The sequence below is a fragment of the Leuciscus leuciscus genome, assembly GCF_965113295.1.
Source record: "Leuciscus leuciscus genome assembly, chromosome: 10".
In the NCBI taxonomy this organism is placed as follows: domain Eukaryota; kingdom Metazoa; phylum Chordata; class Actinopteri; order Cypriniformes; family Leuciscidae; genus Leuciscus; species Leuciscus leuciscus.
In genome coordinates, this window is record NC_138734.1 from 30,242,090 (window position 1) to 30,259,630 (window position 17,541).

The 17,541-nt window shown below is 36.1% G+C and overlaps 1 protein-coding gene across 24 annotated transcripts in view; it reads left to right on the forward strand.

The window, feature by feature from the left end:
- The window catches only part of mical3a (microtubule associated monooxygenase, calponin and LIM domain containing 3a), a 92,492-nt gene that overhangs the window by 37,346 nt on the left and 37,605 nt on the right, over positions 1 to 17,541 (forward strand). For 15 of the 24 annotated variants that reach the window (XM_082181725.1, XM_082181714.1, XM_082181735.1 and 12 more), the window contains exons 11-24: positions 2,686 to 2,779; positions 2,911 to 2,937; positions 3,310 to 3,457; positions 6,525 to 6,721; positions 6,878 to 6,996; positions 9,352 to 9,423; positions 9,520 to 9,699; positions 11,979 to 12,080; positions 13,091 to 13,174; positions 13,775 to 13,885; positions 15,182 to 15,268; positions 15,544 to 15,663; positions 17,080 to 17,178; positions 17,378 to 17,488. In XM_082181725.1, the coding sequence (XP_082037851.1) occupies positions 2,686 to 2,779; positions 2,911 to 2,937; positions 3,310 to 3,457; positions 6,525 to 6,721; positions 6,878 to 6,996; positions 9,352 to 9,423; positions 9,520 to 9,699; positions 11,979 to 12,080; positions 13,091 to 13,174; positions 13,775 to 13,885; positions 15,182 to 15,268; positions 15,544 to 15,663; positions 17,080 to 17,178; positions 17,378 to 17,488 (1,551 nt within the window). The remainder of the gene's footprint in view (positions 1 to 2,685; positions 2,780 to 2,910; positions 2,938 to 3,309; positions 3,458 to 6,524; positions 6,722 to 6,877; positions 6,997 to 9,351; positions 9,424 to 9,519; positions 9,700 to 11,978; positions 12,081 to 13,090; positions 13,175 to 13,774; positions 13,886 to 15,181; positions 15,269 to 15,543; positions 15,664 to 17,079; positions 17,179 to 17,377; positions 17,489 to 17,541) is intronic. The other 9 variants (XM_082181728.1, XM_082181730.1, XM_082181729.1 and 6 more) reach the window with 7 other exon arrangements.

Consider the following 17,541-nt stretch of genomic DNA (forward strand, 5'->3'; position numbering starts at 1 on the left):
GTTCGGTTTGCTTGGTCTGAACCAAAAAAATAAGCATTTAGCCCAGCGCTGATTTTTATCACCAAACATAAAGGCATAGGGATATGTTCACAACCTGATTGGTCGGCTTTTATTACATATAGCCTATTTTGAGACGGAACTTACCGAACATTCAAAACAATGCTGTGTGCTAGGATTAATGCACTCGTTGCATTTATGTGTGTGCGTAGCCTGCGTATGATGGTATTTTGATCAGCTGAGGACTCGTGAAGAGCTTATAAAATGTGTAAAGGAGTCAAAACACACACAAACGATCTGCTGCGAGGAGACACGGTTCTGGTGCTTGTACCGAACTGTGAAAGGCAAACTATGATGAGAAAAAAACTATATGCATGAGGATTCTGTCCTTTTTAGGGTCTTGTCTTCCTGTTTTTGGTTCATTTACGTTTCTTTGGTCCGTGTTGCGTTTATATTTTCGTCGAACCACACCAGAGTTCGTTTGTAAGTGGACCGAGACCCATCTTTTCAGCGGTCTCGGTCCGCTTATTTGGGGCACACCAGGGTTCCGATGGCAGCATTCAGACATGTTCAAATAACCTGCACTGAGCAATCGCACCAGGGTTCGTTTTAATTGAACCAAACATGCCAAGTGTGAACACACCCTTAGTTGTGAATGATCATTTGTCCACTTATTTCACATTTGCCACTCTTTTAAAGTTAATATTTAAAACAATTTCAGATTTTATTTTAATTTATAATATGGATTTAAGTTTATAATTTGTTAAATATTTATTTTAATAATTAACACTTAAATGTAATATTTAGAAAATCCCACAATAATGATTACATTTATAAATTTACTTTATAATTCATTTTTTATAAATTGTATTTAAACTTTATAATGTATTTAAAATGATTGATTTGTAAATGTATAATTATTTAAATGTATTGACAAAAAAGTATTGAATTTTAATATTGTCAATTTTATCAGTTATTGGCTATAACATAAAAACAAATGAAGGCTTATTTGCATTGGCCAGAGGTGGTGCATCCCCCAAAATAACTTATATTTTCAGATTATTTTACTGGCTTTTAAGTAGGGCTGCAACTAACGATTGTTTTGATAATCGATTAATCTGTTGATAATTTTTTCGATGAAAAATCAAAAAAAATTATATATTAACAACCTTTTAAATTTTTAACAACCTAAATCAATTATTTTAAACAATGTTATTCCACATCCTACACAATGCTGTTCTCTAAACAATGTGTAATATAAAGTGTATGAAACCAAATATTGTGAATGTATCTATGTAGGCTATGCTGTGCATAAGCAAAAAAGGGTTAAAATACAAACATTACATTCTAAACCTATCAATTGATTGCTTACTATTTTAAAGCAGAACTTAAAATGACAATTAAAAATGAGCAAAAATAAAAGCAAAAAATGTTAACTTGTATGAAGAACACATTCACTCGTCTGAACATAGTCATTATATTACATTAAAGTCCGCGTGAACCGGAAGTTGCAAACGACTTTTCTCCAGTGTTGTGACGTATTTCCCAGTGAAACGGAATATTGAACAGAGGGCAGGGTTTTACTCTAGCGCTCCTCCTCTCCATCTCTGCTCATAACAGACTAACGGTTTGAGGGGAGTGGTTAAGCGTTTCCCAACCCAAGCCGTCAAACCTACATCATCAGAGAATTCCAGACGGGAAGTAACTTTTCAGACTTTGATTAAAGATTACGACGGCAAACAATTTTTTTCTGTGTATTAACTTGCACGGATTAATTTTTCACCACAAGACTAGTAATATGCGCTAACAAAGTAAATAGGGTGAATTTTGATTTCAGTTGGACTTTAATGGGCTATTCCAACAGTAGTGCATTTACTGTTACTGCTCTCATAAATATGATTACTTATGTTAAATGTAGAATTTTAAACCTATAACTTAATTTTAAAAATTGTTTTGTTTTTTTTAGCAAAATTTGTATTTTAGTCAGAATTATTATGCACCTATTCTACTGCACTCCGTCTGTTTGATGCTATGCGCCCACCAGCCCTCATTCATTGAACACTGAAGTTTAACAAGACACTTGTTGTCAGAATATGCTAAATGGAAATGCTTGTGGGACTTTCTGACATTTACAGATAAGGATATATCCATAAAATTTAAGTTATGCGCTGAAGAAAACGCGTGTCAGATGCTTTAAACAGCACATGCATCTGTCAAAGACCAACAGTGCAAGACGTGGTTAATGTGTTTCAACGCGTTTGAACGGTTATAAATATAAATATATTCTCATCTTTTGGACAACTTGGATCATGTACTTAAACTGCAGCTGTGTCCTCTGTGCTGTTTTCCATAGGTGTTTTGTTCAAAGAAATGTGTTATTCACAACTGCGACTAATCAATAATCAAATTCGTTGTTGATTATTTTCATTATCGCTAATAATCTATTTTATCATTAGTTGTTGCAGCCCTACTTTTGAGTAAATATTGTGTTTACATTTTTTTAATGTATATATTGGCATTAAATCAGCCATCTGCCACCCTGCTCTCTAGGTAATGGCATCAGCCATTGCAACAAAAAAATAAAGGTTGACCACTATTTATTGTTATTAAATATGATATTGGATCGCTTGGATAATGGTGGCCCTCGTAAGAAATAAACATGAGCACTAATACTATAATTGTCCGCAGGTACGGCATCTGTTGGACACTGGAGAAACCAGAGATTTGCGTGTTGACATGGAGAATGTGGTCAACTCTTCAACTCCTAAGCTCACAAGAAATGGTGGGTAGATTTAGTGTCACATTAGTATTGCACATCAGCTGTGGTTAAATTGTTTTTCCATACATTTATTTAGCCTTTTCACCCTTCATGTTGGATGTAAATGTGTATAACTTGATTTATTCTCCTCCTAGAAATTCTGCTTGAGAAGCAATTGCAAGGTAATTTTGCGGGCGACTGATCTGAATGCATGACATTCTACAGGCTTTTCATAAAGCTTTGTGCAGTTTACTGTATGAAAAGAGTAACTCTGACATGGAATGGAAAAGTGTCTTTCGAGCGCTACAGAATTAAACAACTATGTACTAACATATTTGTGGATTTTCACAAACTTAGAACTACTGCTAGTGCCGTCGATGTCTTGAATGTTTCATAACCACTCAAAAGGGAATGAAATGCATCATGAAAGTTCTTCAGGCCCTGCTCTGGTTATGTGACTAACTCCGATCCGATTGGATGTCGGCGCATACCATTATTGAATATGCATATTCTTGCTTCAGAGGCGCCTGCTGACTTTGCTTACTTCCCATCAGAGTCCATCGTGCGCTCCAGTAAGCTGCTGAACTGGTGTCAGAGGCAGACGGAGGGTTACCGAGGTGTCAGTGTGTCTGATCTCACCACGTCCTGGAAGAGTGGCTTGGCGTTGTGTGCGCTCATCCACCGATACAGACCAGACCTCATGTAAGTGCAGTATGCCACATGCTGATCCCAAAAAATGCCCTGTGTTATTATGGTTCTATATTTAGAGATGCAGGACTGGAGGACAAACACTGCAGCAGAGAATCAGAGATCCAGTTCATACAAAGAATAGCATAACTTGTTTTTGAGAGGACGTGTAAGTCATATGCCCCCGCAGTGTGAGAAGACAGGAGATCAAGGCAAAGTTAAAAAGAAAAATATTTGCCGTTTTTAGAGAGTTATGAGGTTTTATTGTATGATTGAGCTTTGGACTATCATAATAAAAGATGCATTCTCTACTGTAGGTTTTTCCTTATTTAAAGGTTTTACACAAACAACTGAATAACACCTGTGACAAATGTTTAAAATGATTGGTACTTTTATTCAGCAAGGGTGCATTAAATTGAACAAAAGTGACAATAGTAGAGACATTTAAAAAATGTTTTATACATTTTTCTATCATTTGACAATGAAGATGGGAGTAATTCTGATAATAAATTAAGTTTTCCGTCATATAAATAAATGACATGTATTAAAATCAAGATTTTTTAAATTGTAATTATATTTCACAATATCACTGTTTGTACTGTAATTAAATTCAGCCATGGTGAGTGAACTGAAAACATTACAATATACATTACTATAAAGACTAATGTTGTCCAGTTTAATCAGATTCACAAATTAATTACTCTTTTAAGTAGTTTTTTTTAATGAATAGTTTATAAAGATAATTCACCGGTTTGAATCAATCTGAAACCCTGTCCTATATGTTTTCTATATGGAAAAAAATGTCCAAAATGGACATTTACTACTGAGGTATACTCAATAAGAATCAAAATTGGAATTGAATCAAAATCGAGAACTTGTTAATCAGAATCAAATCAGTCTAAAAAAAATCTGTATCAAAACCCGGCCCTGTTTTATAATAGGAGACTGAGAAAACATATTAGTCAAAAACTAGACCTAAAACAAAAGATTCAGTGAGCCAAAGATTCAACAACTTTGCTATTAAGCTGCAGAATATGAGTCAGCAGTGATACGGTCTTTGATAATAATAATAATAATATTCAAATGTTTCTTCACCTGTGGCAGTTCATTTGTCTTCACCTCGTTATTTTTAATGAGCTATATATAACTTTGTTCACCATGTAGTATTTATTTACTTGGCATATTCATCTGTTGAGTACAGCACACTGTAATAAAAGTACATTTGGGTAAGTTGCTCTGTTGCAGAAGGGCAGAAACTGTAGTTATTCTTTCACTGGGGTCTGTTATGTATAGCAGCTGAAAGCCTCATTAGCCTTTGAGACGTACATTAGCATTATCATAACTCTCCATTTGAGCAGATGCTGAATGACATTTAAAAGCTTTTGCTTATGAGCTGTTTGTTATAGTCAGCTAAACTTGTCTGCATTTTTGTTTTTAGGCAGCATTAGTGGAATTCTCTGAGGAGTATACTGTACTTCGACAATTACCTTCCTCGCTAGCTCTATCCAGACACTTATGCAGTGTTTTAGTTCAGTTTTGATATACTTACTATAAGAAGTATATATCTAATAACGCAAATAAAATAGACTGTGGGGATATTTTGGGGATATTTAATTTAATTTTATCAATCAATAAATTCCTCTTGAAACAAACTTTGTTGTATTATTTTAATTTAATACTGTGAAGCTGCTTTGATACAATCTGTATTGTGAAAAGCGCTATACAAATAAACTTGACTTGACTTGACTTGACTGTGTGAATTCTGATGGAAGTTTATATCTAATAATGCAACAAAAAAAAAAGACTGAATTTTGATGCAGTCCTAGCCAACATATACCACTGTTTAAAAGTTTGTGGTTGGAAAAATGTTTTTGAAAGAAGTATATTATGCTCACCAAGGCTGCATTTATTTAATCAAAATACAGTAAAAACAGTAATATTGTGAAATATTACAGTTTAAATTTTCTATTTTAATATTTTTAAAAATGTATTTATTTGAAGCAAACCAGCCATTACTCTAGTCTTCATTGTCACATGATCCTTCAGAAATCATTCTAATAAGAAATGTTTCCTAAGCAACAAATCAGCAATCTTGAAAACAGTTGTGATGGTTAGTATTTTGTGAAAACCACAGTTTACAGTATATTCAACCACATTTATTTGAAATAGAAATCTTTTTTAACGTTATAAATGTCTTTTGTCACTTTTGTTTAATAGAATGTGCCCTTGCGGACAATGATTTTTTAAAGTTTGACTGACTCCAAACTTTGAATGGTATGCCAGTTTGATGTGGATGTTTTCAAATTGATCACTTTTAAATCAAGTTGTAGTTCTTCGCTAAAAGCGGTTTCTGTTTCTGTTCTAAAAGCGTTCATTCTAACAGTTTCAATGACGTTTGCCATTTTGACGCAGTATGAGCAATACAGACTGTTGGGAATGCAGCAAATGCAGATTCATCTTCACAGTTTTACCAAAGTCCCTTTAAGGCAAGTCATTTCACCTGGCGGCCATCTTTGAAATGCCTCTCAGGCAGCTATTCCAGTCATGCAAGAACAGCTCCTATCTCTTTGAACGGGGAAACATCAAATATCTATAGCAACCGGAGCTTCAAAAGGCAGACGCAATGACTTTACCTATTGCCGATTGGCTCTTTTATTTATTCCGCCATATAACGCGTTTAACTTTCTCCCATTCATAGAAATATGAGTTCACCGTCTTTATATATCTAAAGTCTTTGATTTAACGAAATGCTCTCGACAGAAGTTGGACTCCATACAGTGAAGCTCATGTGTTGGATGCCGCAACCATGTAATATCGACTGTACTAACTTGACAATCTCCTGAAACTGATTCACTGTCAGTGTGAACAGCCCTTGAAAATAATATTTAGCAGATGTTCTTGTGACTTGTATGATAACAAAAAATTGTAAATCTGCTTTCTGATTCTGCTCTTCTTTTTTTGTTATCTTGTTTCAGTGGTTTTAAATAACTTTTTAGCATTTGTCTACAGTCGTACAACTTGCTTATGAACATGATTATGGTATATGAAGATGTTTCTCAGTTGTGATGTTTTATAATTATAGTGACTTTGACTCGCTGGATGAGAAAGACGTGGAGAAGAACAACCAGATGGCTTTTGACGTGGCAGAAAAGGAGTTTGGAATTTCTCCCATCATGACCGGGAAGGAGATGTCTAGTGTGGTGGAGCCTGACAAGCTCTCCATGGTGATGTACCTCAGCCAGTTCTATGAAATGTTCAAGGACACGGTGCCACCTGGTGGTGAGTTGTTGTTCCACAATCTTGCATCCAGAGAAAATTGTAAAACCAAAAAGGAATGTTGTGACATTATGCTAATAATTATGCTTCTTCCTATCATGCAATTCATTGATGTATTGTAGTAGTTTATTATTCATGTTTTTTTCTTTTTTCTTTCAGAAAACCACAATATGAGCCCTGAGGAGAAGGCTGCGTTGATTGCCAGCACTAAATCACCCATCTCATTCCTCAGTAAACTGGGTCAAAGCATCGCCATCTCCCGCAAACGAAACCCCAAGGTAGTCAAGTTTCTTTTTGATACTGCAGAATTATTTGATTATTGCATAACTGCAAACTAGTTGCTTTTCGGCTCAATTTTAATCTGAAATTGCCAACCACAATAAACCTCACAATAATAATTAGAAATGGGCTAATTTCCCATAGACTTGAGTGAGACCATTATGAGACCATAATGTGGCGTGCCTCAGTTAAAGCATGCAGCAGCGCGGAGCTTACGTGAACCAATCATCTCTTCCGCTTTACAGCACAAAACAAATATGAATGTACATCAGAAGGTATTTTGAAAGATATGGTACAGCTTAGCGAAATCTGTATCATGTCACATGTAATCTCAGTGTTTCAACCGCAGAATGACGTCACTGCATGTAAACAATGTACGTCACATTTGGCTCAAAGTCATTCAGTGTACAAAAACTTTCGTTTGTCAGCTAGAAAAATTTACTCCGAGAGGAGAATTATTCTAAATATTTGCACTATATTGCATATTCATTGTATTTTTACTTAAAGTGGTTCTTCAGTATTTAATGTTTGAATAAGTCCACCATTTAAATGTTTATGTAAAAAACAAGTAAAACATAATTGTTAAAAATGTATTATGTTAATATAAAAAGTTCCCTCTGTGTAATTTAGGTAGCTTACAAATCAATTAATTTGAACCTTTAATATTATATTGATGACCAACTGAGGTTCTCAGTATAGTTTACAGCATTTGTTGAGAGATTATTTTTATTATTATTATTAGAGGAAATTTGTACTGTTCATGATCGGCCCCAAATTAAACAATATCGAATCAAATTGAATTGAAATCGTGTCAATCCCAACCCTAGTGTCAACTTTTTTTTGTGCAAATGTCTTTTCTCTTTATTTTCTTGTCAGAGTGCACCAGGATGCTTCATTTACATCAGGGAACGGCAACTGGCGGCCCGCGGGCCAAAACTGGCCCTCCAGCAATATTTTCTGGCCCGCCGGATTATTTTGGTAGTCCTGACCTAAATGCTGCACAAAACTCTTCCACTACTTGAGAAAAGCCGTAGTCGCGCGGCGATTTCACCGCCGCATACTGTGTAAAACGCCCATAGGGAATCATGCGGCGCGAGATTACATTTTAAAGTATAACTGTGCGTTCACACCGGACGCGAATAGCGCGTCAAATTCGCGCCTGCCGCGACTAGTTATACGCTTGACCACTTTGTGTCCATTCGCGCGTCAAAAGACGTTAGCGGTCAGAACTCTGGTGTACTTTGGACGGAGCGGGCGGTCTGTCTGACTTCATTTTGTCAGTAGGGCAATATGATTTTCGTTTATGTTGCTTAGAAATTTGAGTGATAGGCTTTGTCCTATTTAATTTATGTTATTTATATTTCTTTTCTTTTTTTCTGTGGCATTTTTTTTCTCTGCTGACAGTACAATGTTAAAATAGCCTAATATTTATATTGACACGAACACAATTTTTGTAAAGCATTTATAATTATTATAGGCTACTTAATCTCCTTCTTGCCGTTAGAGACATTTGAATGTGAGATTATGGAAACGAGATCTAAATTTTGCGGAACCGTCAGGTCGGGAAATAAAGCGGGTGAACCCCGAGTATATTTTAAGCGGTTGCTGAATAGAACCTTGTGGGAGCGGGACGGAAAAAAAAATAGTCCCGCGCAGAACTCCTTAAACCTTAGGTGTGTATGTGTGTGTCCCCGAATAAATAATAATAATAAAAAAGGAATAAAGTTCAAAAGTCGGACTGTAAGCGAATGAGTATGATTGCTATTCACACCTTTATTAAAATGGCTGTAATCTGTTACCACAATAGTACTTGATCTGTTTAAAATGATTTCCTTGATATATGCCTAAAGTGTTAAATTAAAAATTAAAAATCAAAATTAAAATTTGTCTAATCCAGTAATTAATTTTTTCTATTTTTGATCTGAGCACAATCAGAAAATCAGAAAACCCGTCCTTATTCGTTTTTTTCATTTCAGTTCAGGAAATAAATAATGGAAAAACAAGTCGTTTTTCATCTTTTTATTTTTGGTTTTAATTTGAAAAAAAAAGATTGAATGAATGATCCACGGACGGTGACGGACCCATCATATTCCGCGATTATAGGCCTATATAAGAGTATTTAATTTGTATCCATAGGCCTACTCCGTGTAGCTGGCCCGCCATCTACTGGCTAAAAAAAATATTGGCCCGCGGCCAAAGTTACTTGCCGACCCCTGATTTACATGTTAAAATCACAAAAACGTTCTCCTACAAGGATTTAATTAGTAAACATGTCTCCTTTCTCACCAGTTGTGAGTTTGCTGGTTTGTTATTGTAATCTCAGCATTCAATGTTTCCTCTTAAATCTCACATAGGATAAAAAAGAAAAGGAACTGGATGTACTGGGGAAAAGACGAAAGACCAGCCAGACTGGACAGTCAGAGGATGTAAGGCCATAACTTACTGGATCAATGGATTTGCAACATATTGCCTTGTGTATGTACATTTCTAAATCTTTTCATTCCTGTTCTCCAACATCTCAGGAAGAGCTGCAGAGGGTTAATCGAGACGAAAGGCCCTCTATAGCTACAGCTCTGGCAGAACGTAAAATTGACTCGGCTGCTGCAGCAAACAACAACAACAAAGTGAAGTCAATGGCCACACAGCTGCTAGCGAAGTTTGAGGAGAACGCACCAACGCAGTCTACCGGACTCAAAAGACAGGTGGGTTGGAGCTGCTGCCTAAAATGACTATGGAAATTTTTCTAAACATTTGTGGATTTATAAAATAACAAGTAGGGCTGTCGAAATAAAATTAGAATTTTGAATATTCGCTGATTTATATTTCAAAACCCCCCCCCAAAAAAACATTCTAATGCAAAAAAAGGTGCATTCGAATTTTAGGTGTGTGTAAGGCAACCTTATCAGTGGTGCATGAGATGAGATGATGATGTAAGAGCCATTGCGTTTGAATGTTGTTTTTTTTGCCTATCCGGTTGAGACCACTTGATGTGGCGCTGAAGAGTTTTTCATTCAAAACATTGCAGAAATAGAGAAGCTGAATGCGGTGATCTTTGTTATATCAACACCGCAACCAAGCCGTTCTCACAGAACACTTCTTCTGCACTGTTTTTTTTCCCGTTTTCTATGTAAACAAGCGCTAGATGGACACTGTTGCACTCTCATCTCGCAACAGAGAGTCACATTTTTAGAAAGCCATGTAAAGTTAAAAGAAGTTCGACTTTTAAAAAACGTCTTCAAACTGTGTTTTTTTCCCCATTCCACTGCATCTCATGTTTTTATACGTAAAAAGTACTCTGTGTGATCCGCGCTTCGGCTCTTTGTATTAAACTATGCATAAATACATTATGCTTTTTTGTTCATAATTGTTTATGCAATTTACAAAATTATATTTGATTTAAACTCTGAACTTCTGTCACCTGATATTTTGGTTCCTTGCCACTGTTGCCTTGGCTTTTGGCTTGCTTAGTTGGAGACATTTAATATTCAACAATATTATTGATCTGCCTTACTTAAGGTGGAGGATGACGCAATTTTCTTCTAGAAACAACTACAACTTTGTTGTATTATTTTCATTTTACCACTGTGAAGCTGCTTTGATACAATCTGTATTGTAAAAAGCTCTATATAAATAAAGGTGACTTGACTTAAACGTTAGTTAAAAGTTATAAACTTGTTTTGTTAAACTCAGTTATGTTATTTCATTGTTTTAATAAACAATTTAATGTGCTGAATTTATATTTTGCTCATTGCGTCCTCCTGTGGCCTCAGGAGACAATCCAAAAAGCTTTCCCCCCCGAATATCACATTGTAGATCTGCATTGCTTTTGCAATGCTATTTGAGCGATTTATTTTTGTGGGAAGCATGAAACTCTTAAAAACCCATGTTGTCATGAGGTTTGTTTTAAACAAAGGGAATAATTTTGTCCTAAACTGCTGCTACTCACTGCTAGAAGTTATCTGCATGATTGAAGAGATTGTTTGAAATGATCAGGTTTATAGAGTAGAATTGATAGGATTCGTGCTCTGGTTCATTCTGATGGAGTAACCAGCAGGAATGAGTGGCATGAGAGAGGATTTGGGAGCTTTTTATAGGAAGCTAAACCCTTTGTGCTCTGGATCCGTGTGGGGTTGATAACTCTTATCTCCTGGAGCTTTGCAAGATAAGGGTTATCTGTACACTACTGTTTAAAAGTTTTGGGCTCAGTGGAAGATTAAAAAAAAGAAAAGAAAAAAATGTATACCTTTATTCAGCAAGGTTGCATTCCATTGATCAAACGTGACAGTCAAGGTTTATATTTATATATATATATATATATATATATATATATATATATATATATATATATATATATATATATATATATATATATATATATATATTGTATATATATGATGATTGAGATTGACACACACACACACACACACACACACACACACACACACACACACACACACACACACACACACACACACACACACACACACACACACACACACACACACACACACACACACACACACATACACACACACACATGTTTTCTGATGAAATAAATACAGCCTTGGGGAACATATGTGACTTCTTTTAACACATTTTTTTTTTTACTGATCACAAACTTTTAAACAGCAGTGTTTTTCTCATGAGTCTATGGTCTTATGCATGGACTGGTTCATTTGTTTGTCTGCTCAATCGTCTGTTTCCTTCTACTTCCTGCATGAGAACTGTTAGTTTGAAACAACCTAGTCGCATGATTTCAGTTGTTTTTCTTTACATTTTATTCATGCATGGCACATTACAGGTGTTTTTTCTGCAGTAAATTCAGTCATTTGCTTTCAGATTACATGTGCATTCCTATCTTTATTTCTCATTTCTGTTCTTTTCCGTTCTCTTTCCTCAATCCTATGGATGTTAATGGCTTTGGCACGTTCCCACTTTTCATTGGTCACTTCACCCATCATGTACGTGCTGCTGGTCACAGGGGGACTCTATGCCTAATCTGGGGCTCCTGCTGACCCCCTCTCTGCCCGCCCCCTCTCTGAAAGAGTCAGTACGGCTGGCTTCAGTCCCTGCGTGGAGGAAGGTAAAGAGTGTAGTACATTCCCAGATTCCCATTAACCATTAACACTCTAACAATGCTTGTATTGTTAGTCAGTTTTGTTGAAATGTCTTGCATGTCCATTTTTCCTCATTTAATCTAAATGCTTTTTTAAAAGCACGTTTCTTGTCTTTTTGAGTTGATGTAGCCTTATAGATCTTATATTTGACATGAAAAAATTGAGGTAAAAAAGATCAAATTGAGGTCAAAAAGATGTGACCATTCTTTTGTAAATTGTAAATAATTTGTAAAACTCTTTACATATACCAAATGAATGTGACACATTCATTCTACTCGAGTTTCATGAATTATTGTTGTGCCTTGGTGTCAGTCATTCAGTCATCGAAAATATATCATCCCTCAATACTTTGGTTGTAAAAATGTGACTGCAAGATACTGGAGATTTCCTTCCCCTTATAGCTTCGTTTTTTAATTTGCGTCAAAATATATTTACACCACCGTTAAAAAGTTTGGGGTCAGTATGATTTTAGTTTTTTAAAGAAGTCTCTAATGCTGACCAAAGCTTGCTCTGTCTGTCTGTCCGTCCGTCCTATAACTAATTTATTCCTATGACGGTAAAGCTGAATCTTCAGCACCATTATTCCAGTCTGTGTCATATGATCCGTCAGATAACATTCAAATTTGCTGATTTGGTGCTCAGGAAACATTTCTTAATATTATCAGTGTTTAAAACGGTTGTGCTGGTTATTTTTGTGGAAACCATGCTGCATTTTAGGATTATTTTATGAATAGAAAGTCTTTACTGTAACTTTTGATCAATTGAATGCATCCTTTCTAAATAAGAGTAAAAATTAAAAAACAAATCTTATTGACCCCAAACTTTTGAACATTGGTAATGTAGCTTTTTTGGTATTTTTTTATTTGATATTTTCATTTGTTTTAATAAGAGAACGGTTCCTGAACTGAAAGCGTGTGCGTGTATGAGAGGAAAGCATGATATGTACCTTGAATTCATGTCTTATGTGTGTATTCAGAGGCGCACACAGTTACAGGAGCAAATGAGTTTCCGCTATAAGGAAAGACTGAAGTGTCAAACTCTCCCCTTCAAACAGGAGCAGGTACAAAGCTGTAGAAAAGACACCCTGCTTTTAAGATTACAATATAGTGTCTCCTGTGTCCTTCCTTGTGTCTCCAAATGTAGTAACCTAGATGATAGACCCATGAGGTGATCATTTATCCCTTGGTGTACTTGTCTGTTGTTGTTAGTTTCCTGTTTGACTAGGTGTGCTCATGTATTGGAGACCTTAGAGGCATATCTTTCCACACTGTACTTTGGTGTTCTTTGTTTTCGTTTCCAGTTTGATTGAGACGAATGTGCTATACGCTTTGATACTCCTCATTCTCAGATTGTAAAGGTTTAGATGTGGTTTTGATAGCTTTGTTAGACATTCCATGTGCATGGGAGGTCGTTGTGTTTGTTAAATGTTACTAAAGTCTGGTTTGATTATCAGCTGTGTTTTCTGCTTTAATGGGTCACTGTTTGTTTTCTAACACAACATTCCTGTCACTCGTCACTTTGGTTTTGTTTGTGTGTAGTAGGTGATTGGATGTTTGGATGGTATTTTCAGTTTTTTTTTTTCTATCTGAGGAATGTGTGAGAGGTTTTGCATTTGTGAAATATTATGTGAACGGGTTTCTCCTCTCTTGTCTCTCTGAAGGCCAGCAGCGGGACTGAGGTCTTGAGGAGCTGCCCTAAGAAAACCATTCTCCTTTCTTCTTCCTCACCCTCATCTTCCTCATCCTCTTCATCGTTTCTTCCACACACACAGGTGACACACTCCTGTCATCCAGTCCTAACCTCAGCGTCTCTCACAGGGGCTGGGTTTCTGATTTTGGTTTTCTGAGTTTTCTGTCTCTTGAGATGAGCTTTTTGTAGGTTTTAAGACTTCATGGTGCCAGAGCTATCTGTCTAAATTAATCAACCCTCCAGGCATATTCATACAAATGGCAATGTAAAACAGTACAGTGAAAATAGTTTAAAGTGGAAATAAGTACAGACTATTTTCACATTTATTATTGTTATTATTAGGGCTGCCCCAACCAAAGTTTTTTTTCTAGTCGACTTGTAGTCATTCATTTAAGGCAAGTAATACACTGAGTTTTTGTGACGCGCTCCAGTTCACGGAGACCAAGATGGTAGAAAGCACATCCTGCTTGTTTTCTTTATTTTACAAAAGCACGTTTTGTTATTATTTTGAGTTTACACAAATTAAAGTAGACCCTTTACAGTTTCGATTGATACATTACTCATTAATCTGTTTGACCAAAAATGACTGTTATCAGGAGAAAATGCAAGTGATGGCATCAGCTCCTCCATGTCATGCAGTAAGCGTGCTAATACTTTAGGTTCCACACTCCGAATTAACACTTGGATATGCACATAATAATAGCACTAATTTATCTAGGTTAACCTTAGAGCGAGCTGCCATGTAAAGTTGTTACTACTTACATGTATCAAATTATAAGCCATATTTGATGTCGATGGATGATAGGCAAACGTTTGGATTTCCTGCACCACATACTGTAATTACCACAAGGACCCGCCGTTAACACACTGTCCCTCACTTCACCACTTCTTGTGGAGTTAAAAAAAAAAAAAAAAAAAAAACTATAAAAGTTTGGTTGACTAATCCTCTTCTCGTCGACTATTAGAGGGCAGCCCTAATTATTATTTTTTTCTCAACTCGCTGCTCATGTTGGAGCTATTGCCTACATGACATAAAACTAAATAAAAAAAAGACTATAAAATAAAAAAAGACAATAAAATGGGTAATAAAAATATAGTCATTCAAGCATTCTTCAGGCTAGTTGATTTTGGAAATATGTCATTTTGCACACCCCTTCACGTGAACAACTTAATACAGTTCTGTAAGCCAAAAATTGGTCATTTTGTTTTATGGTGCTTGATAAAGTTGATATTGCGTTTTCGTTAGAATTATTTTAATATAAATAGAATGAGTCACTATGCATTGTTTTAGAAATATAGGGTTGTTACCCTTTTGATAGTTTAGTCTGAGATACTCTAGCTAATGATGGTGGAACTGATTTCTGTTTGTTCTCTGCAGCGTAATGTTCATCATTCAGAGATAAACAAGTGTAATGGCGGTAGTGATGAAACGAATGCGATCCAGGACCTTTCAGTCTGTTACAGGGTAACCTTGACAACTGCATGGGGCTTTTCGTAAAACATTGTCAAAATATCTTTTTAAGATTTTGAACTTCTGTTACATCTTTGCTAACTTGCATGCATTTGTGTGTGGAGAACTACTCTTAACTAATTTTGTGCTATATTTTTCTTTTACAATGCTTTATTTCAAGAGATTAATTTGTTAGCTTTCAGTTTTAAAACTACACAGATTTACAATTGCAATGAGATATCAAACTCAAGCAATATAGTTTGTGCTTTCATCAGCCTCTCCATTTACAGGAAGATAACCTGCCTAATGTGGACAAGCCAGAGTGCATACATATCCCTAGCATTCAAGAGCGAGCGGAGACTTTAGTTGCTAGGTTTAAAGGCAAGCCTGACAGGAAGGACAAGCCACAGGTAGAGCAATTCAAGAGAAAACAGCATGCTTTTAACTAATGGATGATGATAAACAATATCAGACAGCTTTGGTCAAGAGCACCACCAGGTTAAAGACAATAATGACGCTCTGTTTTGAATGCTTTCTTCTTGAGCAACCCTCTATGGACACAGTGAAGTTTGAGTCTCCATTGGCTAGTACATTTTCTTTTCATTTCACTCGCCAGACTTTTTACATGGAATGGAAGAACAATGCAAATGAAAAAAAAAAAAATCTATATTAATATAATATAAAATATACATTTCAAACATTATTAAGTACAAGTTAACAGTCTTAAATGAAACAAGAACAAATAATCAAACTACAAGCAATAGCACAACTAAACACAATAGAACAAAGATTTAGTGCTTTTCAGGTTTTTCAGGTAGATCTAACAGTAGTTGGATACAGATGAATTAGATTAGGTACAGAAAGTAATCAAATGTAAAATAACACTGCATAGTCTTTACTATATAAAGTAAATATAGATGAATCCTTAATAAAATTACAACAGTTCAGTGAAAAGCAGTGAGTGATTGTTGCAGTGAATCTTTTGTTGTTTGATTTACATCAAAAATAAAAATAAATAAAAAACAGCAGCAGGAATATTAGGCTGCTGTCACTTTAAGACATAATGCACGGATACTGTTACACGTGCATTCTCTTTCTCGACTGTTAACGTTCACTTAAGACATAACTGACTGTTTACTAGGATACTTGCTACGACAGGCATTTTAAAATGATTTTGTGTGAAATTTTCCGTTGTAGCGCAAGAAGACGCGAAAGAGAACTCAGTTCAGTATTTTCATGCCGTCAGACGTGGCTTTCTGGGCGCGCACTTGAATGTATGCTGTGCTTGTATGTTTAAATTGGCAAGGCTTAAAAACACATGCAAATAATACACTTTCATGACGATGCTGCACGGGACAATGACAGTTCCGTCAACTCTTGGCCATCGGCAGCCCTTGTTGTCAAGCCCTGCATTTAGATCTAGCGCGTCAATTATCTTTACGTGGCATGTGTAAGCCTCTCTCTTTCTCTCAGTGTGTGTGTGTGTGTGTGTGTGTGATGGTGCGACAGAGGGCGCCCTCAGCCAAGCGACGGTGCGTAAAGCTCAGCAGGCAATGCAATTAAATCTGCGCTTAACTTATATTTTGCCTCTAGTCTAACTCAGTCACAGGCGAGTGAAATCGAGCGATGTACTAGCATTGGCTAATTAAAGATATATTTTTTTAGTAACCTAGTGTGAAATTTGGTCGCATATCCGAGTGATTTACTCGCATTGTAGAGGGTGGTTGAGTTGTGGCCTTGAGTTATCTTGAACATTTCCGCCCTTCTTTTTTCTATGTGTATTGAAGTTAATAGTTATTTTTTTCCCTCACATCTTCTTTGTGAAGGTTATGAAAAAGCCATCACGGTTCTTTATTGAGCAGTGGCTTTTGACCCGAGGCCTCCGCCCTGAGCAATCCCTCTTTCCTTCTGACCTCCAGCATCAGGTAGCTCTGCCTGAGCATGGAGAGACATGCATGGACGTCTCATCTGCATCTTAAACACAAAGTTCCTCTAACCTACAGTATGATGGTTTGAATGCTTTATACGTAACTCTATATGACTCAAAAGGTTTCACAGTATTGCTGAAAACAGTGATAATCCTTGTCCTAACTCCATGACTTTAAGACTGCATCTCTCTCACAGCAGAGGCAGATTTTGTGTTCTGATGATCACGTGCCTTTACACATTCCCAGCATTCAAGAGCGAGCTGAGAGGTTAACCTCTCAGTTTAAAGACAAACCAGCAAAGCCAAAGGTGAACTTTCAGCACCGGGTGTCCTTGAAAACACACTCTTTTTCTCACATTTT